The 23,987-nt window shown below is 33.2% G+C and overlaps 1 protein-coding gene and 1 long non-coding RNA gene across 3 annotated transcripts in view; one reads left to right on the forward strand and one right to left on the reverse strand.

Moving 5' to 3' along the window:
* Positions 1–7,295: 7,295 nt before the first annotated feature.
* The window catches only part of LOC111415636 (Regulator of eph expression), a 170,612-nt gene continuing 153,920 nt past the window's right edge, over positions 7,296–23,987 (forward strand). The window contains exons 1-2 of the mRNA XM_071199782.1: positions 7,296–7,635; positions 7,986–8,055. Of these exons, the coding sequence (XP_071055883.1) occupies positions 7,570–7,635; positions 7,986–8,055 (136 nt within the window). The 5' untranslated portion in view covers positions 7,296–7,569. The remainder of the gene's footprint in view (positions 7,636–7,985; positions 8,056–23,987) is intronic.
* On the reverse strand, positions 10,330–12,416 carry LOC139431974 (uncharacterized). 2 transcript variants are annotated; one of them, XR_011642000.1, is made up of 4 exons: positions 11,045–12,416; positions 10,682–10,986; positions 10,532–10,623; positions 10,330–10,474 (listed from the first exon to the last, which is right to left on the reverse strand). It is a non-coding gene; the product is annotated as an uncharacterized lncRNA (long non-coding RNA). The 2 variants fall into 2 exon arrangements; XR_011641999.1 differs by having other exon boundaries at positions 10,682–12,259.

The raw sequence follows: 23,987 nt of genomic DNA on the forward strand, positions 1-23,987 counted from the left end.
GCAAAGTCCAAGAGAAATAGCTGGAAATTATTTTGAGGTTCGTTATTTGACCGCTATGGGACGTAACTGCTATAGAGAAACATAAAATTTCCGCAATATCAGAAAGTTAGACGATGAGCTATAACTTTGACAACATTATTTAGTAGCTTGGATAATACCGCATAGCTTTTGTTTTGCGATATTTCTCATATTTGTCATAATAAGGGAGGAGGAGGCCAATGCGTTTTCAAATATTTACATTATAATATGTCCTGCACCATTCAACTGATTTGAATATTTTTGGTCTTGTTTAAAAGAGCATTTTATGATCTTTTAAAAAATATTTTCAGTAAGACCGTTCCGTTTAAAACAAATAAGCTAGAGGGCGTTATCGGCAGCGATTACATATTTTCGTGATTTTTGAAAAAAAGTTAAATGGAACGGTACTATTTACTTCACAGACTTCTTAGTAACTATAAAATTTACTAAATATTAGTGAAAACCGCATCTCGATATCACCATCCGTTCTCGAATTATAAAAGAAAATATTAAATCTTAATCGGATCAAGTTACCTTAGCAAACAAATAAGAGAGCACAAAAATGTTATTACTAGAACCTTCCTTCACACTTTATCCAAGATAGAACTGGTTCAAAACTACTTTTGAGGCGTGTTTAAAAGCCAACGGATCAATGAAATATCAACAATGATAAAACAAATAACATAAATAAAACAAAATAAACCTTAGAATTATTTAAATTTTTGGCAAAAATAGCTCACAAATGTTCGAAATGCCTTCCATAAACCTCGATACATATATTTAATCTAGTTTTGACGGAAAAAAACGCGGTTTAAGTTTCAGCCCTGAACATGTTTCTATATACAGTGTTACCCATTTGAAAGCGGAGCACCCTCATAAAATCTGTATTTATTACCCGATTTCGACAAATTTTTTTTTGGATTGTAGAGCGTAAGAAACTGTACCTTAAGTCAAAAAATCATATTTTTTTTTAAAAAGCCAAGGCCTACTATTTCACTTTTTAGGTGCAAAGAATGAAGAAATCATATTAGGAAATTTTTCAGAAAAAATCTGAGTACACCACTGCATTAAGCGCCTTTTGAAATGGGTATATACCATGTTTCATCAAAAATGGTTACAAATTAATACCGTTCAGATGATTGAAAAATATAATTTTTTATCAATCAATTTCATCTGTAACAAATATAAATAGTTCTTTTGTAATTCACTACGGTAATGAAAGTTCTAACAGTACTCAAACGGGTGCTGTAATGAGACTCCTTACGGCATCGGATCCGTAATGAAATTTTAGTAACATTTTATGGAGCCAGTTCAAGTTGGTGACATTGCGTCATTAATTTTTCTAGATGTCAATGTGACAATTTTTGTCTATGGATGTTTAAACACGTTCTTAGCATTGAATAGAAGGTCCACAATGATGAGGACATTGAACACTGAGCAATTTCTCTTATTTTGGGAGGTGTACATGAAACATTTTTTCAGGTGAATACATTTTGTGTTTTGACAGTTTCTAATTGTCAATTCAAATTTCTATTTTCAAGTGTTACGGTGTTACCAACTGCTGCATACTTATTTCCCTACATTGTTAAAATTTATTTTATTTTTGTTAAAAAAATGGATAAAAACGTGAATTACAAAAAATAGCATAAAAAACACGTTTCATAAGACTTAAAGCACTCATTCATTAAAAAACTCGTGGCTTCGCCACTCGTTTTTCAACTTGAATTCGTGCAGTTCAAGCGTGTCTTACGAAACTTGTTTTTTAATATACTATTGTATTATTGTCTGCATTTTATTAACTTTTTTGTCATGGTTTACTAGATCAAATCAAATAAATTCATAAAAAATGATATTTTTCAATTATCTGAACGGTGTTAATTTGTAACCATTTTTGATGAAACATGGTATATACCCATTTCAAAAGGCGCTTAATGCAGTGGTGTACTCAGATTTTTTCTAAAAAGGTAAAATAGTAGACCTTGGCTTTTCTAAGAAAAACATGACTCTTTGTCCGAAGGTACAGTTTTTTATGGTCTACAATTCAAAAGAAAAATTGTCGAAATCGGATAACAAATACAAATTTTACGAGGGTGCTCCGCTTTCAATTGGGTCACACTGTATACAGGGTGTATCTGAATGACTGTAACAAATTTCAAGGGGTGATTCTTTAGTGAATTTTAAGGGTACTTTGATATATGAACCATGGGCGACTTCGGCTCCCCTAAGGAGCTACACCCCTCCAAAAATGGCGGAAAATTTTGGTTTAATTTTTTTTTCTCAAAAACTATAAACGCTAGGAAAATGAAATTTGGGGAATATGTTTAACTCATAATAGAGCACGATTTCACCCTATTTGTACTTTCAACCTACCCTTCTAAACTACTAAACGTAACCACCCCCGTTCAATTTATGCCTAGATTTTTGTTATGAAGATGATACATACATCGGAAAAATTTCAGTTAGATAGATAAAACTATTCTAAAACTTTTTTGTCTCTCTGATGTTCTTCGAAAATTTAATAATTTCTGAGAAAAAAAAATAATTAAGCAAACACTAACTGTTAAGCTGTAGGGTTGTTAATCGAAAGTTGGAATGAATTTTTAATGGAAAAATCTTAGTAGGCTTTGTAATCTTTGTCAGAAATATTTTTGACGTTTAAATGTCAGTGGTTTTCGTACTATTATTATTGTTTTATTTAAAATTTTGAAACGTCGAGTGAACGAGCGTAAATGCGATAGAACATTATTTAAAAATTAATTTGAAAAAAATAATAGTAAGAAAAACACTGACATTTAAACGTCAAAAATATTTCTGACAAAGATTGCAAAGCCTACTAAGATTTTTTCATTAAAAATTCATTCCAACTTTTGATCGACAACCCCGTTGTTTAACGTGCAGTGCTTGATTTATTATTTTTTTCTCAAAAATTAGTCGTTTTTGGACAAATTTTAGAGAGACAAAAAAGTTTTAGGATACTTTCATCTACCTAGATAAAAAATTTTTAATGTATTTATCATCTGCATAAAAAAAATATTAGCAATAATGTGAAGGGGGTGGTTACGTTTAGTAGTTTAGAAGGGTAGGTTGAAAGTACAAGTAGGGTCAAAACATGCCCTATTATGAGTTCAACATATTCCCCAAATTTCATTTTCCTAGCGTTTATAGTTTTTGAGAAAAACAAATTAAAGCAAAATTTTTCGCCATTTTTGGAGGGGTGTAGCTCCTTAGGGGAGCCGAACTCGCCCATGGTTCATATATCAAAGTACCCTTAAAATTCACTAAAGAATCACCCCTTGAAGTTTGTTGCAGTCATTCAGATACACCCTGTATATGTTTCTATAAAATCAAATTTTATAAAAAATCAAATAATTCAAATATACGCTATTCGAGATTAAAAATTTTTAAGACTTTAAGAAGATTAATTTAATTTAGTTTTAAGAAAATAATATCTAGAACCAATGGGCAAATTTGGGTGTTATTATAGGCTATCTCAGAAACTATAAGAGATACGAAAAAAGTAGATGCCATGTCTCGGTCTCTTTTTCCGAGACTAATCCAATCCCGCAAAAACCAAATCTCTATCTTCTTTTGTTTTTATGTTATAGCCGAAAAGTCAAATTTTAGCGATTTCGAAAAATGCTCATATTTCATTTATTTTTGAAATTAGATAAATGGGGTTAATACATTCTACAGGCACTTTTTTGAGTAGAATATACTGTCGTTGAAAAATTTTAAACATAGCTGATAATTTTTGAGATATAACATAAACTTGTATTTTTTTAAATACAAACTATGGTTGATTATGATGTTATGGAACAGAGCATATTTTTAGCTTTCCAATGATGTATCGCACGCATGATGTATCTGCAGAAAATAAGTGTTTTTTTCAATTCTGAAATATTAACGATTAAAATTTAAATTTTTAATTATAGTAGGCGAGGAAAACGCTAAATGCTACTTAGTTACTATAGCAACGTGAGTTTACGTAACGAGTTTCCCGTTTAAGAAGTTCCGCATTATCTTTAAATAAAACGATAAAATTAAATATAGAATATATTGGAGTCCGCTTTGAAGATGATACGTAAGTCTTCATACCCATAAGTCCGCTCCCAGTTTATGATCCCTAATTGCCTCTATCTCACCCAATTTCAAAAGAAAAGATTGCTGATATCAAAAAATTTCTAAATCTTATGTTTGGGGAAAACTGGGAAAATACTACCGAAGATTTCATTCATTGATTCCGAACTGTTCTAACCAGCAAGTTTAGTAGAAGAAGATGGCAGTTTGTGACTGTTTAGTTCCTGAAGTTGTTGTTCATATTAATTATTCATTAATACATTTCTTGTATTTTTAATAAACAAACTTTACTTGCTAACCATTTTTTATTGGTGAACAAAGTCAGGGATAAGATGTTGAGAAATTTAAATTAACTATTCAAAGTTTTTATTCGTTGGTACAAAACCAACTTTATCCTGAATAATAGCACAAAACCACCTTTATTCTGTCATATTCGTGCAAAATCATATATTATAGCCACTAGGTAGTATTTATTGTCCGGACCCGCCTACTATAATCAAAATTTTGAATAATTTGGCGCTTACTATTTTGGAATTGAAAATTAACACTTATTTTCTGCAAGGACACCATACATGCGATACATCATTGGAAAGGTAAAAGTATGCTCTTTTCAGTAACATCATAATCAAGTATAGTTTGTATTTAAAACAACACAACTTTGTGTTGTATCTCAAAAATCATCAAGTATATTTAAAATTTTTCAACGGCAGTATATTCTACTTAAAAAAGTGTCTTAAGAACGTATCAACCCCATTTCTCTAAATTTAAAAATAAATGAGAGATTGTGTGTTTGCGGAATTGGATTAATCTCGAAAAAAGAGACCGGGACATGGCACCTACTTTTTTCGTATCTCTTATAATTTCTGAGATAGCCTATAATAACACCCAAATTTGCCCACCCTGTACCTACTCGTAATTTAATTTTTGTCCTTCTGAAGATGATTTAATATAAACCGAAACCGGTAAAGGAAATAAATAAGAAGAATTCCATTTTAAAGTGCAACAAAAATGTTTATTTAATCATCAATAATAATAGTTGTCTGTTATCATAATTCAAAAATAATGACTGCCGAAATTACTATGACAAAGTCAAGCCTCTCATGAGGGTTAATACTTTGCCTTATATTGGTATTCTAATTTCTTTTTCCACAACGTTTCAAGGTTAATTCATTAAGGCTCACTTTTACCACCTCTAGTTAAAGTGGTTGTTAACTTTAACTAATGGTTAGCGCAAAAATCGGCTTTTACCACCATATTTACCTTGTTGATAGCGCTAACTAACACATCTAACCACGAACGAGGAGGTATTATATATGTATAGTACCTAGTTTTTATCAGTAGAAGAATTAATAATTCTGCTATTTTTTTTTTAGAAATTCTGCAATCCCTGTTTCAAATAGATTGTTGCTTAATTTAAGATTTTTTTGCTACAGGCAACATGTTATTGGATGTAGCTGACTTTTGTGGAATCAGCGAATCATTAGCTTCAGGTCAATAATAGAAGATTAGTAGTTATCAATTATTTTCGGAACTTATAAAAATAAACTTTATTATTAAAAAAAATAATAAAGAAAAGCGTTATTTACAATAAATATGTACATTATTATTATTTAAATATCGTCAACAAGTATTTAAAAAATAGATTAACTGTCTTTTTCTTTTCTTAATTTTTTTAGCTCCACTTCTTTTTTCAAATTTATCACTTCCATCTCTTTCCTTCTCATTTTCTAACATTAATGTTGTTAACTCTAATCTTTTCTTTAATAACTCATTATAGGTATCCTGGACAACTTTATTGGACACTACACCATATAAAGCAGATCAATTTTTTATAAATACATAGTAGGTTAGTTAGTATTTTGATTGTACTTTTACCTTTCCTTGTTGTTTGCAAAACCCAAACGTTATTTTCCACGTACTAACGTGGCTATTTTCATTCTCGAGGACATTTTTATGATGCGCCACCAAGTCAAAATTTGCCCCTCGAATACGCTTTTCGGTCTGATTTGCGGTTTTTATTTTTTCGTGATCGTTAATTGCCACTAACAGAACTGACAGGTTTATGAGAATTACCCACGAATTACCGACCATTACCGACGGACAAAGGAGATTGAAACCTACAGGTATTACAATACCTCTTTTACACGTGGTCACCAACAGTCATTATAATATTCCCCTAGATTTTTACGTTAACTACCACATAGTCTATCCATTAGTTAGATCGAAATGGTAAAAGTCGTTTCGCAGTTAACTAATAGATAAACGTTATCGTATAGTTAGACTAACGACCAGTTTAACTAGAGGTGGTAAAAGCGGGCCTAAGTAAATTAAGCTCCTCTTTCTCCACTTTTTTGGTTTTTCCTTTTTAAGTATGTAGTATGTACTTACAGACAAGATAAATATAAGAAACAGAAGAAAATAATCATCCACATTGCGAAAATTAAATACCTATTATAGCACGGACTACCGCGGCAGAGTCAAGTGATTGGAACGTTCGTAAATAAATGAAACGTAATGATCTCCGAAATTAATACTCAGTTTTTGATCACTCTATTTGGAATATACGAAACTCTATGGACGATTTTGTATCACGTTACTAAAAAATATAAAATTTTGATTTGTTATTTTGTTTATAATACTATAGCATCCGATATTGATATAAGTGAAAATAAAAATATAATAATGCTTCAAAAAAAGAAAAAGTATATAGAATAGTAATAAAATCACATAAAAACAATCTTGAGTAACTTTTGATATCAGATATTTCGATTTTTTGCTTAAAACGTCACTATTTCGGTCACTGTATAAATGTACACGGTTTTTGCAATCAAGTATACATCAAAATAAAGAGTTGGATAACGGTTGCGCAACCGTTAGAGAAGGACAAAAACTGCGTACTGCCCTCGGAAATCGACCAATCAGATCGGCCGGTCGCGATTTAGACCTACCTTTGTCATCAATGGGTTATGGCCGAGTCCATCTGATGACCGTAGGGGCGTCGCCATCTTTCTTTATTCACAATTTATCCTGAAAAATCATCAAAAAATCAGCGAAAACTCATCACGAAACGAATCCGATTATTATTTAAATCTCAAAACGAATCCTTTTACCATTTCGATTCGTTTAAAAACATTTTTTAACCGGAAAATGCAACCTTCCACCCCTGCTATAGTAAGAATGAACTCGTTCCTCACGTAACTGCAGCTGACTGTACGTACTCGATGTAGTACTATTCGGTCACTCGAGGAGTGAGCACGGTTTGTTTTATAGGTTAGGATCGGTTTTTTTGCGGGTTGAAATGTCAAACGATTTGTGGTGTTGATTATTCGGATTTTTGCGTGCAACTTAACCTAAGGAAATGTGTGTTTGAATAGGCGTTTTTACCTGGAGATTTTAAGAATTGGGAATTTTGAATTGAAATTATTATTAATCGTGGCTACTCAAAATAGTGGTGCTCCTTTTAGGAGACGAAACATGCTCAAGTTTTTGACACATAAACTGAAAACACAGTCGATTAACGAGGAAAACCCTGTCGAAAAGGTAAATGAGGGAAATAGAATCGTAATAAGAGGTAATAATAGTAAAATCGGTTGTGGAATAACCTCGGCGAAGGTCACACCGAAACATGGCTACGTTTTAATGGTTCGGTTGTGGAACAAAGGAGGTAGTTTTCCCCAGTGGTTTTCCACGAGATAATCAATCGATTTTCAACAAATTCATTTCAATATATCTTTAATAACGTTTATTTTACAATTTCAAATGGAAATTATAACCTCAATGTTGGGATTTTCTCTAAAAATTAATTCTAAAAACATAAACCGGTTAAAACATGGCGACTCTTTCAGGTTTTTTAAGAGTAAATAATCGTTTACTTTCTCTGTGTTGCTTAGGCCGATGAGAATCACGATTCCGGGACAGAATCGGATGACGAAACCGAGGATCAGGATTTTTCAACCCCAGGTAAGTTAAATAAAGCAATAAATTTTTGTTTTAAACGGACCGATTAAAACCACTTAAAGTGAACTTGAATTAAAACACTCCAAGTATTATTTTTTTTCTCGTTCTGACCTTGACTTTTCATAACAACCATAACCTCCAAACGTGACAATTACGCTTATGTAACGGTTGGTTTCCGCAAATAGCGCAAATATCCCAGGAATCGGCTTGATTTTAATACACTTTGAATCAACTTTAAACGAATTGATAATGATTTTTGAATTGAGCAAAATAATTTGTTATTTTACTCTTTAAGATGATTGCTCAAATTCTCTTCAATTGCCCTAATGGGCAATAAACTTGCAAAACTATTTATAATTATATTTTATCTAAAAGTATGAGGTTTTACAATTATTGCTATTTATTTTTGTTTTATTTTTTCTTGTTGACAATTTTATGCAAATTGCTTCCTTTATATTTTCAAATGTAAATAATAAAGTGTTTGTAAGGTGGAACTAAACCTAGAACTAGAAAGTGTTTGACTTGGTCTTATTGAAATCTATGGTGTTCCTTTTTGTGGCAATGTTCTGACTGGTGTGAAGTTATCCATAAATCCCAGCAATAAACTTAAAACATTAATAATTCCGTAACCAATACGATTTGGGTAACCAAATTTCACACACAGGTCACTCTTACCCTCAAGAACAGCTAACCACCCCCATTTGGTAAAAAAAAAATTTTTCAACCCTCACCCCCGAAAAAGGGATGTTTTCGCCCTGATGGGCACCTTCGAATTAAACGAAATTCTACCACATAATAGAACACACTTCTAAGTATTTTTATCAATTTTCAAAACATCGTAAGCCCTAACGGTTTTCGAGAAAAAAAATCAGTATTATAAACCGCGGATGGGACTTTAGGGGTGAATTTGACCCCGTTGGACACCTCCAAAATTGACGAAATTTTAGGATGATTTAGAGGATGCCTTTAGCGATTGAAATCAACCATCCAAACACCGTAATGTATTACGGTTTCCGAGAAAAAAAATGTGTTATTAGACACTATAGGTATACAGCGCGGCGCGGACTTTGGGGGTGAATTTGACCCCGTTGGGCACCTCCAAAATTGACGAAATTTTAGGATGATTTAGAGGATGCCTTTAGCGATTGAAATCAACCATCCAAACACCGTAATGTATTACGGTTTCCGAGAAAAAAAATCTGTTATTAGACACTATAGGTATACAGCGCGGCGCGGACTTTGGGGGTGAATTTGACCCCGTTGGGCACCTCCAAAATTGACGAAATTTTAGGATGATTTAGAGGATGCCTTTAGCGATTGAAATCAACCATCCAAACACCGTAATGTATTACGGTTTCCGAGAAAAAAAATGTGTTATTAGACACAATAGGTATACAGCGGGGCGCGGACTTTGGGGGTGAATTTGACCCCGTTGGGCACCTCCAAAATTGACGAAATTTTAGGATGATTTAGAGGATGCCTTTAGCGATTGAAATCAACCATCCAAACACCGTAATGTATTACGGTTTCCGAGAAAAAAAATGTGTTATTAGACACAATAGGTATACAGCGGGGCGCGGACTTTGGGGGTGAATTTGACCCCGTTGGGCACCTCCAAAATTGACGAAATTTTAGGATGATTTAGAGGATGCCTTTAGCGATTGAAATCAACCATCCAAACACCGTAATGTATTACGGTTTCCGAGAAAAAAAATCTGTTATTAGACACTATCGGTATACAGCGCGGCGCGGACTTTGGGGGTGAATTTGACCCCGTTGGGCACCTCCAAAATTGACGAAATTTTAGGATGATTTAGAGGATGCCTTTAGCGATTGAAATCAACCATCCAAACACCGTAATGTATTACGGTTTCGGAGAAAAAAAATGTGTTATTAGACACTATAGGTATACAGCGCGGCGCGGACTTTGGGGGTGAATTTGACCCCGTTGGGCACCTCCAAAATTGACGAAATTTTAGGATGATTTAGAGGATGCCTTTAGCGATTGAAATCAACCATCCAAACACCGTAATGTATTACGGTTTCCGAGAAAAAAAATCTGTTATTAGACACTATAGGTATACAGCGCGGCGCGGACTTTGGGGGTGAATTTGACCCCGTTGGGCACCTCCAAAATTGACGAAATTTTAGGATGATTTAGAGGATGCCTTTAGCGATTGAAATCAACCATCCAAACACCGTAATGTATTACGGTTTCCGAGATTGTCTGAAATTTTAGGATGATTTGGAGAGTGGATTTTTGATAGAAAAAAAAACTTTTGATAAAGAATGAAATTTATTATATTAATGGTCTGTTTTACTTATAATTAAATTGTGTAATGGATTGAGAATATTATTATAATTAGTTGCTACCGCGTTCCAAACCGCTTCCAATCCTTGTTCATTTAAGTGAATGCCATCCCTGTGTAGAAATTTGTATTAAACACATAAGAAAAGAAAAATTTTCACGTTGTGTTACCCTTCCATCATGTTTCTGTTAACAATTGCTTCAATGTCGGTACAATTGATTTGCTTTTCAGCACAAAACCGTCGAATGTAATGATTGATTTCCTATAAAGGCATAGAGAGTATTTATTTATAGCATGACATAGAAATTATAATATCTTACGTTCACAGACTCGAAGTTTTTGCAGGGAGGAATTGTGCAAATTTGTATTCCTTTAGGATTTAAGGAAAGAAGGAAGCGGAAGAGGTGAGAATATTGGGACTTTAGTTGGGATGGTGATGTTTTGTGGAGTATATCGTTAGTTCCTATCATTATAACGATATGTCGTTCAACAATATCTCCACAAAACCAAGGGGAACATGTTTTTGGAATACACTTTGCGCGCCGCAAAAGTTTTAGTATTGTTTGACCGCCTACTGCTAAGTCGAGGAAATATTTTCCCTTGCTTGTCCGTTTTGATTGTCGTCCTAAAAATATATACCATTAGTAGGAATTAACTTCATATCTGTTAAAACAAATACTTACTTTGTATAGTACGTAGCATTCGGCAAAAATTACTATCGCCCAAAAACAGTAATTTCGTCGGCATCTTCGCTGGTCACTGGTTTTAACAAGAGATAAGCAGAACAACTGATCTCTGCAATAGCTGAGGAACCTTTATATATTATTAAGTTCTTACCTGTGTTACAGTAATATCGATGGCTATGATTGGTCAAAGCCGGTGTAAGTATACTTACAATGCACTAACTCGTAAGCCACGTACCTGCTTAAGTGACCTTTTTACTGAAAAGAAGTTAAAAAGGAATTCCCTGTACATTTATTAACATCAAAAATAAGTTTCTGAATATCACTATTTCTTTATTAACTTCGCGCTTCTAAATGAAGACGTCGTTACCTCGCCAAATATTAATATATATATATTATATATTTAATTAAATATAACTATATTTGTAATTTATAATTTATATTATATATAAATATAATAACTTATTTATACACAATATATTATATACACAAAAATATTAACGAAAATATCGAAGCAGATTGATTCTAAAAAGAACCGATAAAATATCCATAAAGCGCGAACTACAGCAAAATATATCAACTAGTGATCTCCGTCGCCAATAGAATAGTTTAAGCACATTTATAAGTTTACTCCTCACCCTTCTGGCAAAATCTAAAAAAAAACAAAGGCGCTCTAAAACAACGCCGAATAAGTCGGCAACTATTTTCCCGGAATGCACTTATAATGCAAAAAATATGGACATATTTTTTCCTTAATACCTGCGCCTTTTGTAACTGCACGTGGCGGAGTTCTTACCCTTTGTCAGTAACGACTAAAAGCACATAAAACTACAAAATGCCTTTCTTAACAAAATTTATTTTTTCCATGAAATATTAAGAGTTTCGCAGTTTTCATAATCTATTAAAATCGCTAAAGGCACCTGCTATCTGGTCTACATACGTGTACAATTTAATAACAAATTTTTTTCTCTGAAGCCGTTAAGGGTTACGGTGTCTTGACGGTCGATTTAAATCGCTAAAGGCATCCTCTAAATCATCCTAAAATTTCATCAATTTTGGAGGTGCCCAACGGGGTCAAATTCACCCCCAAAGTCCGCGCCGCGCTGTATACCTATAGTGTCTAATAACAGATTTTTTTTCTCCGAAACCGTAATACATTACGGTGTTTGGATGGTTGATTTCAATCGCTAAAGGCATCCTCTAAATCATCCTAAAATTTCGTCAATTTTGGAGGTGCCCAACGGGGTCAAATTCACCCCCAAAGTCCGCGCCGCGCTGTATACCTATAGTGTCTAATAACAGATTTTTTTTCTCGGAAACCGTAATACATTACGGTGTTTGGATGGTTGATTTCAATCGCTAAAGGCATCCTCTAAATCATCCTAAAATTTCGTCAATTTTGGAGGTGCCCAACGGGGTCAAATTCACCCCCAAAGTCCGCGCCGCGCTGTATACCTATAGTGTCTAATAACAGATTTTTTTTCTCGGAAACCGTAATACATTACGGTGTTTGGATGGTTGATTTCAATCGCTAAAGGCATCCTCTAAATCATCCTAAAATTTCGTCAATTTTGGAGGTGCCCAACGGGGTCAAATTCACCCCCAAAGTCCGCGCCGCGCTGTATACCTATAGTGTCTAATAACACATTTTTTTTCTCGGAAACCGTAATACATTACGGTGTTTGGATGGTTGATTTCAATCGCTAAAGGCATCCTCTAAATCATCCTAAAATTTCGTCAATTTTGGAGGTGCCCAACGGGGTCAAATTCACCCCCAAAGTCCGCGCCGCGCTGTATACCTATAGTGTCTAATAACACATTTTTTTTCTCGGAAACCGTAATACATTACGGTGTTTGGATGGTTGATTTCAATCGCTAAAGGCATCCTCTAAATCATCCTAAAATTTCGTCAATTTTGGAGGTGCCCAACGGGGTCAAATTCACCCCCAAAGTCCGCGCCGCGCTGTATACCTATAGTGTCTAATAACAGATTTTTTTTCTCGGAAACCGTAATACATTACGGTGTTTGGATGGTTGATTTCAATCGCTAAAGGCATCCTCTAAATCATCCTAAAATTTCGTCAATTTTGGAGGTGCCCAACGGGGTCAAATTCACCCCCAAAGTCCGCGCCGCGCTGTATACCTATAGTGTCTAATAACACATTTTTTTTCTCGGAAACCGTAATACATTACGGTGTTTGGATGGTTGATTTCAATCGCTAAAGGCATCCTCTAAATCATCCTAAAATTTCATCAATTTTGGAGGTGCCCAACGGGGTCAAATTCACCCCTAAAGTCCCATCCGCGGTTTATAAGAATGATTTTTTTTCTCGAAAACCGTTAGGGCTTACGGTGTTTTGAAAATTGATAAAAATACTTAGAACTGTGTTCTATTATGTGGTAGAATTTGGTTTAATTCGAAGGTGCCCATCAGGGCGAAAACATCCCTTTTTCGGGGGTGGGGGTTGAAACAAATTTTTTTTACCAAATGGGGGTGGTAAGCTGTTCTTGAGGGTAAGAGTGACCTCTGTGTGAAATTTGGTTACCCAAATCGTATTAGTTACGGAATTATTAATGTTTTAAGTTTATTGCTGGGATTTATGGATAACTTCACACCAGTAATGTTCTGCTGCTGCCGAGCTTTTACTTACTCATTGTAAGAGAAAAACACAGTATTAATAATATATGAATCATTCTGAGGTTAATAATGCAACATTATAATCTGTAAAATATTACCCTTGCTTTGGTTATGCGACGGTCATTCGTTTGTTGAAATTTTTCGTCTCGTTTTCGCATAATTGAATGAAATAGGACAATTTTGCGAATAATAGCTCTTATGTTATCTTTGAGCACTTGAATCAGGAAATTTTTCACGTCTGTTGAAAATAAGTGTTGTCCATATCCATGGCATCCATATCACAAATTCCAAAACCGTATTAAACTGTCAGTCGCTGTTGATGAAGTGCTTTCTCTTGCTTCATCAACCTGTGTTGTGCAAGTGTTGAAAACCATTTGTTAAGACTTTTCGGAGCCCCAAATCTGACCGATGAAAATATTGACCAATTATTGAATGGGTTTATTTAATTGGGGCTAATTAATATCGACCTCAGAATAATTATGTTCAAAAAATCGTGATCTTGTTCATGCATTGCATCAGCGTATGTTGTCCATTGAAGGCGTTATCCGTGACCTTGTGGCTTTAATTTTTGCGTCAGCCTTTAAAGCAAGATCTTTATGCAAAACACGATGCAAACTGGATTTTGATAAGCCAATTCCTGTGAATGTCTTGAAATTGACAAACAAATTGGAGTCATTACATCACTAATTTGTCCTACACTTTTAAATTTATAGATTAACCTTACCATAGCAGGGCGTGAATGTTCACTATTTCAATACGTTGTGCGAGTATATATACAGTGTGTCCTAAGATAGATGTTACAATAGGTATAAAGACCTAAAAAATTTTGGATTTTATTGTAAGGATGGGGAATTAAGGTAAAGTAAGCTTTTTGTTTATGATACGGCAAAATTTCATTAAGAAAAGTTGTTCGGAATGAGAAATTATAGCATTATGCAAAATTTCAGAAAGATCTACCTACATTGATTAAACCACCATATTTTAGATTACATCAGAGTAAAGAAAAACAACAATGAAAAATGCCATAAAAAATGTATTATCCCTCAGTTTTAGTTCACATTTCAATTACTCTTGCATTATGTTAACATTAGAACAGAAAATTTACGTCGTACAGTGTTATGGGCTTGGGCAAAGTGCACTAACAGCAGTGGTACAGCAGTTTAACGAGCGATTTCCTAATACAATCTTACAAGTATGACTGTTATGCGAATAGTTAAAAAATTTTTTACTTCGGGAAGCGTTGTTAACGTTAAGAGAGAGAAAAAGAAATATAACGACAATAGAAAATTAGCTTAAGAGAATTTAGGCATTGTATAGAAAAATGTGCAACAAAAGGTGGATGGTATGTTGAATAAACGACAGCTATGTTTACGTTAGACTTTATATAAATAAAATATAATTATACAATATTTATGTTATTTAAACAAAAATGTGATAAGAAAAAGTAGATAGATCCTTCTGAAATTTTGTATAGGACCATAATTTCTCATTTTGAAGAACTCTTTTTAATAAAATTTTTCCGTATCATGAACAAAAAGGTTACTTTACCTAAATTAAAAATAGTTTTTGGTTTACTGTCAAGGCCGACTTTGTTTTCAAATTATGAAAATATACTTAAAATTCTCTTTACAAAAATTTTAAGTCATTATACCTCTTGTAACATCTATCCTGGGATACACTGTAGATCCATTTTTCATAACCTCACAATTTTTACTTGCCAAAAGTAATATCACTAGCTTTGTTCGTTGGGACTGCACTACTTGCACTCACTTGCACTATGCAGTTTAGTGCAAATATTGTGTGTTCGTTGGGGATAGTGTAGTTTAGTGCAGTTGCACTCATACTGTTCGTTGGGCCATGCGCAGTGCAATTTCGTGCAGCAGGTGCAAGTTAGTGCAGATTTTGTTGCACTTGCTTTCGATTAAGTTCAAAAAGTGCAGTTTAATGCAGTGTAACTAAAATGGCGGAATATTTGTAGGCGTGTTTTGTAATAATTAATATTAATATTAAATATTAAGAAATAAAACCTTATAATAATTAATATTTGTTGTATTAGAGAACACAGTATATTCAATCCCAGTAGAGGCAATAGAAAACTACCCCTACTTTTTTGGAATAGTTTAAAAACTACCCTGTCGATTTTGGCTTCATTAAATACACTTATAGTACATTTAAAAATATTAATTATGTGTTTTTTCTTATTTAGGGGTCGCCGGGGTTAACTACCCTCACCACCCCAAATTTTTTTTTTGCAAGTACTGCTTTTCGATTTTGGTGCAATTTAGCATGTGATTTCATTATACGTTAAGTAGTACTTTTGAAAGAACTAATAAGGGTTAGTAGTTTGAGGTAGAAAATATATTTCGCTAATAATTGAAAAAAATAAAAAATAATAATTGATGAATCGCTACTAAAAAAACATTCTGCAATGATTTCATTTTCCACGAGTATTTCGCTGACAATTTCCTGTTCGTCCATTTCAAATATTATACACTTTTTTTTATAAAAATCTGTTTGTTGCGACCACGGTTTATACACTTTTCTGACCTGCACTAAGTTGACATGACATTGCACTGACTTATACTTCATTGCACTATGACGTCATACGAGTGCCATGTCGTGCAGAGTAGTGCAGTCCCAACGAACAAAGCTACTGTTAGCTTTCTTTTGTCAGTTCAAAAATGGCGCGAAATTTGAAATGAAATCTCTTGTTAGAAGATCCTTTACTTCCCACAACTGTATGATAGCCGATAGACTCCTGCTATCTTTGATGGGGTTAGTTTTTAGCTATCGGAAGAGTGGCTGAATTTGGCTGACCGTCCGTATTGTACCACGATATCATTCATCTTCAAACACCTTGCAATCCGCACACTCACATCTAAAACATAAGGAAGTGTCTACTGTGTTATCCTTCTACTTGCGTTTGGTGGCGCGCTGGATATCTTTCAAATTGGAGCCATTCTTCTGAAGTACATCTTCTAGAAATCCTTCTTCTTTTTTTAATTCGTTTCGTCGCATATCCTTTCTGCTTGCTGGAACAATGCTTCCATCGCTACCCTCATCTGTTGTGGATGGTGATGGAACAAAGCCTGTAGATACTTGTTTGTGTGTATTTTTTATTCAAACATTCTTTTATTCATCAAAATTATGATTTAATTTAGTAGGTGTCTATCGAAATTTGAGTTTGGATTTTGTTTATGTTTAACCTTTGCTTAATGGAGCGACCATTATCACCGATATAAATGATCCATCATTTCTGTTTTATTTTTGGCATTAAATAAGATTTTCAGAGTTAAATTATTTTTAAATTAAATTTCAATGTTATATTTATTGAATGTGCTTTTTATTTTGTTGGGTATGTTTCCTGGATATTGTTGTATTGTAACAATGCATTTGAAGGGTCCAGGGGAAAAACGTGATAAGTCACAAATGCGTAATTTCATAAGAGAACTATTTTAAAGTTACCAGACTTTTTCTAGGCCGATGGGAAGTAATTCTTCGATTTTGCTATGGTAATTAATATTCGAATTTATTTTTTATTGATTCTGTGAACACGATAATTCTTAAATGTTTGCGTTCCACGCGTAAATAAAGTCAGACTAGGGTAACAAATAGAATTGCAATTCAAGAAAACGGTAAGTCCTACACTTATCATCTTTTTGCTCTTTACCAAAAAAGAGTTAATGGAAAAAAATTTAATATTTGAGGATAGATCAATGCAATAATAAACACAGGTGCTTATAAAACAAAAAAAAATATAACTACATTATTTAAAGTATCAAAATCAATTTTTTTAACGAAATCTGTAACAAAGAAATGTTCTTATTTATGTGGTAAAAAATAAAAATATTCGGCAGCTATATCGCCACAAAACCTTTTGAGGAACTGTAAATTTTGGTATTTTTCGGCCGAGATTGGAAGGAGACCTGAGAAACAATAATATTTTTTAATAATATAGAATAGAAATTTCTAAGTTATAGTTAATTTAAACATACGATCGTATAAATGCTGTGGTAATGAGAATTCGTTTGGACGTAATTGTTGAGATGGTTTAGAACGTTCCCTTTTAGAAGTTTTCAGTGATTCACTGAACCAAGGACCATTATAGGCAGTTTTGTACCGTATAACATCAGAATCTTCCTGTTTAATATCTATAATTCTGACGGGTCTTGATTTAAACGGTAATTTTTTTTATAAAGAGTGTCCAAGTAAACGGTCCAGCTTCGAAAGAAATTTTGCTGAACTGGAATTACATGAAAGGGAAATGGCTTCCTCCGTGCATTTTTAAATACTTCCAGCCATTCATCGGGATGTTCCACCCTAATCTTTTGATTCACAAGAGCCATGTTCTTATCACACTCTAGGTATGAGTGTCCACTTATGGGAAATGTCATTTTCAATGATGTCAATTTGCGTTCTTCGTGTACTACGTGATGTAAAAAACGAAACATTGTCACATTTTTGTTTTGGCCACCACAAGAGTCACAAAATATCTCAAGCTCTTTCACTTTAGTGTTTAAAATGTTATATATAAAGTGGTGAAGTAAGGAGCAAACATCATCGCTACCTTTTTTACCAACAGTTTCTGGGTAGCCGTAAAACACGCTTTCACCAGTTGACAATATATGGATATTGAAAGCAAATACAGAAAGTTGTTTATAATAAACATCATTGGTCGGTATATTGGGGACTGGCAAATTTTTACCAAAATCTAAGCAGATTGCTTCTCTAGTTTCAGATTTCTTACACGACTTCCTAGAATTTCGCTTTTTTCTATAAAAGGTATCTGCGTTTAAAAGATGAAGTTTATTTTCTATTGCTATGTGATCGACTTCAGTTTTAAGTGTTAAATGTTTTTCCCTGTCCGTTTCATTGCTTATTTGTGATAGTAAACTCTTCTTTCTTGCTGCAAACTCATCACAGTTGCTACATGTATCGGTACGTGGGTAACCAAACGCTATGTTGAAGTCATTATTGAAGATTGTTCTATATGTTTCATAAGAAATCTTCATTTCGCCATGAATTTCTTTAAACATCAAAAACAACTTTTTGATGTTTAATTCTTCAGGCAGATATGTCTTAGTGGAATCGTGCAAACTGTAGTGACTAGATCTTCCTTTCAGAGATTTAATATGAGCATGAACAGCACTTTTCACCTCTTCAGAAATTTTGTTGGAGCGATTTTTGTGTTTGCCTCTCTTATCCTTTGGTGCTGTTCCGTAATTTTTTAACGATGCTAGTATATAATCGACTTTTGATCTCCCTATACCATGCAGAGCCATAAATGCTACCTTACAGACAACTTTTTCTTCCACATTTTCATCCATGACTACGCGGACTTTATAGCAGTAACTAGCTTCCCGAAATAACACTTCTGCTTCCGGTTTTCTGTTCCTTCTTCGCCGAATTGGCAATATAGATATTAATCCTGCCAGATGCAAATTTTGTTCGTCATTTGACTTTAATTTATTGAAATGATTAATAATTTTTTCTTTACTTTTTTTAGATAATAGTTGTTGATTGACCTCAGTAATTCTTTCAAATGTTTTTCTTTTCTTTGTCTTCAACTCTTTACATCTACCGCTATCATCTTCACTTAAACCTACAGATGGACTTTCAGACATTTTGAGATATTATACAACACAAAAACCACAGAACTACTATATTGTTACTAACAATGTGTTGATTACGTCGTCAAGGCGAAAAAGGACACGTTTTGTTGCAACAATAATATTAACAATAATAGTTATTTAGGGCTTAATGCCGCAATACACATTATATTTTTTCTGCAATTAGTACAATTTTATTAAAGTATTTAAACCGTTTTGAATTACGTTAACCGGCTGTCACTGTCAACTAAAAATTTAATAAATGACAAGTAATACCAACCTAAATATTGTTGTCATTGTATATTTTTTATTCGTTTAAATGGACTAAAAAAAGTCTGCTAACATATCTTGGGATACTATTAACCTCAAAGAATTATATTTTTTTTTATACTGTTTTAGATGGACTTCCCATGTTTTTCCCCTGTACATCTAAACTTATTTTGTGAATATCTCAAGACTAAACATGTTTTCATCTAAAACTCATTGATCATCTCTCGAGATTCAATCATTTAGATCAATTAATGAAATATTGGACTTATCACGTTTTTCCCCTGAACCCTTCATTTGATATTTGCTTATGAATTTGTCTATTGTGTTTCTGAATGATTTTATCTATGTAATTTAAAGGAAAATTACTGTTATCAGCTATTGATTTAATTATTATCCTTAACTTTAGATTTAATTTCACGAACTAATTTATGTTCCTTTTTGCTAACGTTGTTATTGTTCTTAATGGATTTCATTCTGTGGTCAGTGGTCCTCTGCCTGAATTCCATGTGCTGCTGTTTCCAAATCAATGGCTAATTTTGCTAGATCAATATGGTTTGGTGTTATGTTATTGTGTCCTTTGTTCAGTAAGTTCCATTTGTCTGTGGTGAATTTGACGTTTGAAGGTTTGTGACTCTAGGATGAAACTTGTGAGGTTTTGGTTGTTTATTATCTTCTTTTTGTATTTGGTTTTCTTTTTGATTTCGCAATTTCCTTAGTTTTGTTTGTTTTTCCTTCCAATTATTATTATTTGCTTTTAATTCTATAAAAAATAACCCTCCCCGTTTCCTCAATAACCTTTGTGATCTATATTTAAAATTAATAGAAATGAAATATAAAATATAACTTCAATTCCAAAAATACATTTATCTTCAAAATCTATTTTAAACTTATAATAAATTGTATACTTGCTTACGTCACCAGAGAACATCTCTTTATTTCATTTATGTGCTCGTACCACAAATATCGTCATTCTAGATGTAATTGTGTTAATTTATAAATTTTAACTTTTGTACGTGTATTTTTAAATTAGTCTTGTATACAAAGATGAACCATATATGTTCATAAAATTAATTATAACTATTATTTATAAGTGTTGAGTGATTGTATTTTCCTTTCTCCCTCTTTTATATTGTTTTCCAAAATTTTTCAATTGTACCTTTATTTAAAAATCTTAGCCAAAATAAAGCGCTAAATTTGGTATAACCGTTAGCTTAAACGTTCCATTATAGTTTTTTTAACGTAACTTTATATTCCTCATAAAGATTCATCTTTTAATTATTTTAACAACACTTTAATGCAAAAGTAAAAAGAATGCAACTGCTTTAAAACTGCCCTTACCAAATGTATCTAATCGACAATTTGTTCTTACCATTTATATTCAAATTATTTTATATCTGAAAGGATTAAAGATTGAAACAACAGAATAGAAGATTCTAAATTAATATTTCTTGTTCCTGCTTAAAATTGGTATAGATATCATGACCGAGGTTATGACCTGAAAGGGCTTTTTTCATATTGGAGTTGAGGTGGAAAAGAGAACGTGACTCCCTACGGCCTCTCGCACATACGTGCACGATTCTGCACTAAGAAATATTATGATATGACTATAAGAAATTGCTCCGAGCTCAGACAACCTGAAACGAATTTAAACCGAAGTAGTGACAAAACGAACTTCAAAAACAACACATTTTGATTTAAAAAACAATCCTTTGCAGCGGTGTCATTAATCTGTGTTACAGTAATTTCAATTTTAATTAAATATAACGTCCTTCGGACTCGACGCCTGTTTTAGACGAAACTGGTCGACTATGAGGAACATTTCTTTTAATCACATTAATTAAGAAATGGTTTGATCAATGTACTTTTTTTTTAAATGTTGCAAGCTACAATAATTCTTAATAATTTTTATGAAAAAAGAAGGTAATGGTTGAACCTGTGTTAAATAGACCATTTTATCTTTGATTATTATACTCATAAAATGTATTATCCTTATTATTAACTGAACTAGAAACAATAAAAACTAAAAACGTTGTATTAAAAATTTCATTTGATTAGATAGACTGGGGTCGCGTGGGTGCAAAACATAGCGACGTACTAACAAAGAATATAGAATTAGAGGCCAAGAGATTTAGTTATGGACGTCAAGAATCACAAAGTCATAACGATAAATTATTCATGTTGTTTCTGATGCTTCCATACTTATCATACCAAATTTACATAAAAACATGTTCTGCAAAGCCAAACGAAGGGAGTTATACGAGAAATGCAATGAAATCGTGGTATTGCAAGACAAATTTGATTTAGGTTCAATGAGGTTCAGAAAGAGAACTGTCGGAAACTTGTAAATGACGCGGGAGAATTGATTGTGGATAAGGAAGATGTCAACAATTTCTTTTCGTCGTAAGAGGAGTTCCATCATCCGTTCAGACTGAATCTGGGAGGCGTTTGAGAGTCACTTCCCTATCCGTGACCTGATTGTGACAGATGAAGTTAAAGTCGCCATCCACACTCTATGAGAAAAAAACTGCAGGACCAGACGCAACTTGTACTTAGAATTCTTCAAGCTTCTTGACGATGATTCATTAAATTCTTGAATGACATATTTAACAACATCTACAATACAGGAAACATCTCGAGTAGCTCATTTCTGAATTCATATTGCTGTCAAAGAAACATGAAGCTATGGTATGTAGTGACTACAATCTAAAAATGATCCATCGGAGAATATATACAAGATGTGAAGAAATAACATCAGACACACTGTTTATGAAAGAAAAGGGATGCTCTGTTCTACCTACAAGTGTAATTCCAGCGCAGCAGAAATATGAACTGTGACGATTACACCTGCTTTGTTGGCTACAAGGAAAGATAAAGTTTCATATCGAGGAACATCCAATATTCGACACGAATAGGTGGTACCCGATGAAAAAGTTCTCTCTAAGACACATTCAACTATACATTTGATTGATACGTTAAAAACTCTTTTTCGTTTTCTTTGCAGGATTTTTTTTGTTGATGCCACGAATTTCTAATTTCCTTGTTTTATAGTTCAGCTCCTTTTTACATCTCTCCTTGCTAAAACAGTTTGCAGATGATGAACTGTGAGCCGGAACCCTTTCTCATCAATATTATACATTCGTTCAGGTCAGAATTTATGTGTTAGGCTTTTCTTGCACAAACCGCTGGATGGCGTTGATGAATAATCGCAGCCAATTCTTGCCTGCAGTTCCCTTTGACATATCGAATAGGTGAGGTATATTGTTCATCAGACAAAAATTGAACAGAGCAACACGCAAAAACTTTCTAGTTATCGGCATGTCAATCTCGCTCAATCGAAATATACGAGTACAGAGTTCGCCTATTATTTCATGGATTACGACCAAGCTTTCTAACCTCTGATCCATTCGTAATATGATGGCGTAATGTTGTCATTGGAATTCGGTGCACTTCAAAAGAACTTTTAATGCTCATTCTATCATCTACTGCTTTTATTGCAACCTTCAACTTCCCTGGTTCCCAGAGGGCTCTTTTCGGTTTTCAGATTATAATAGTAAACTAGAAAACAATCTTCATTGTTATTAAACATTAAATGGTAACTTACAAAGATCGTACATACTTAAAATCGTAGGTGTAGGCCATAGAAAAAAAAAAGTGATACTGCTCACATAGATAAAATAATAGTATTCTAATAATAATTTTTTTCTATGCCATTTTCAAATACTTGTTAACTTCTCTGTACAAAAAAATCTTCAAGAAATCAATAAAATTAAAAAAAATGTATTTTCTCATACCTTGATATAACAACAAGCTTTTATAGTCCTTCACAGAAAATGTTGAAAATATAACTGGAGATTTAGCCGTAATTCGGCTACCGTCGTATTTTTTTACCTAATTTTTAATTTTTACCTACCTGTATATGTACAGGCTCTCTAAATTACTACTAAATCGTTCAGTAGCCATGTTCTATTCTGAATGCTAAATATAAAACATAATAGCAAAATTTCTCTTCGCACATAGTTTATGCTCACGAGGCCAAAGAGAGAAAGAAAAGTTTAACAACTGTTGAAATGTCCATACAAGGTACGTTCTGGATCACATCAAGATAGCATAATATGGACATACATGACGTAATTTATGCAGATTCGATCGACCATATCAGGCTACTCTTAAATCATCCTTTCATGGCTTTAATATTTTCGTTGGTATCGTGTTTTAGTGTTTTCCAATTAATTTATTTTTTCATTGGTACCCTTTTAACTCCTGAATATTATATTTTTTTTAATTACGATTAAAATTTGTTGAAAATAATTAGTGATTTGTTGCCGTAATGGTTTTATTTATTGACAATTTAAGTATATTGTTGAGTTCATTTCCATACTTTAAACCTACTTTTTCGAATGAAGTTCCAGAAGAAAACTTTATTATT

This window comes from Onthophagus taurus, chromosome 11 (assembly GCF_036711975.1).
Source record: "Onthophagus taurus isolate NC chromosome 11, IU_Otau_3.0, whole genome shotgun sequence".
Classification (NCBI taxonomy): Eukaryota; Metazoa; Arthropoda; class Insecta; order Coleoptera; family Scarabaeidae; genus Onthophagus; species Onthophagus taurus.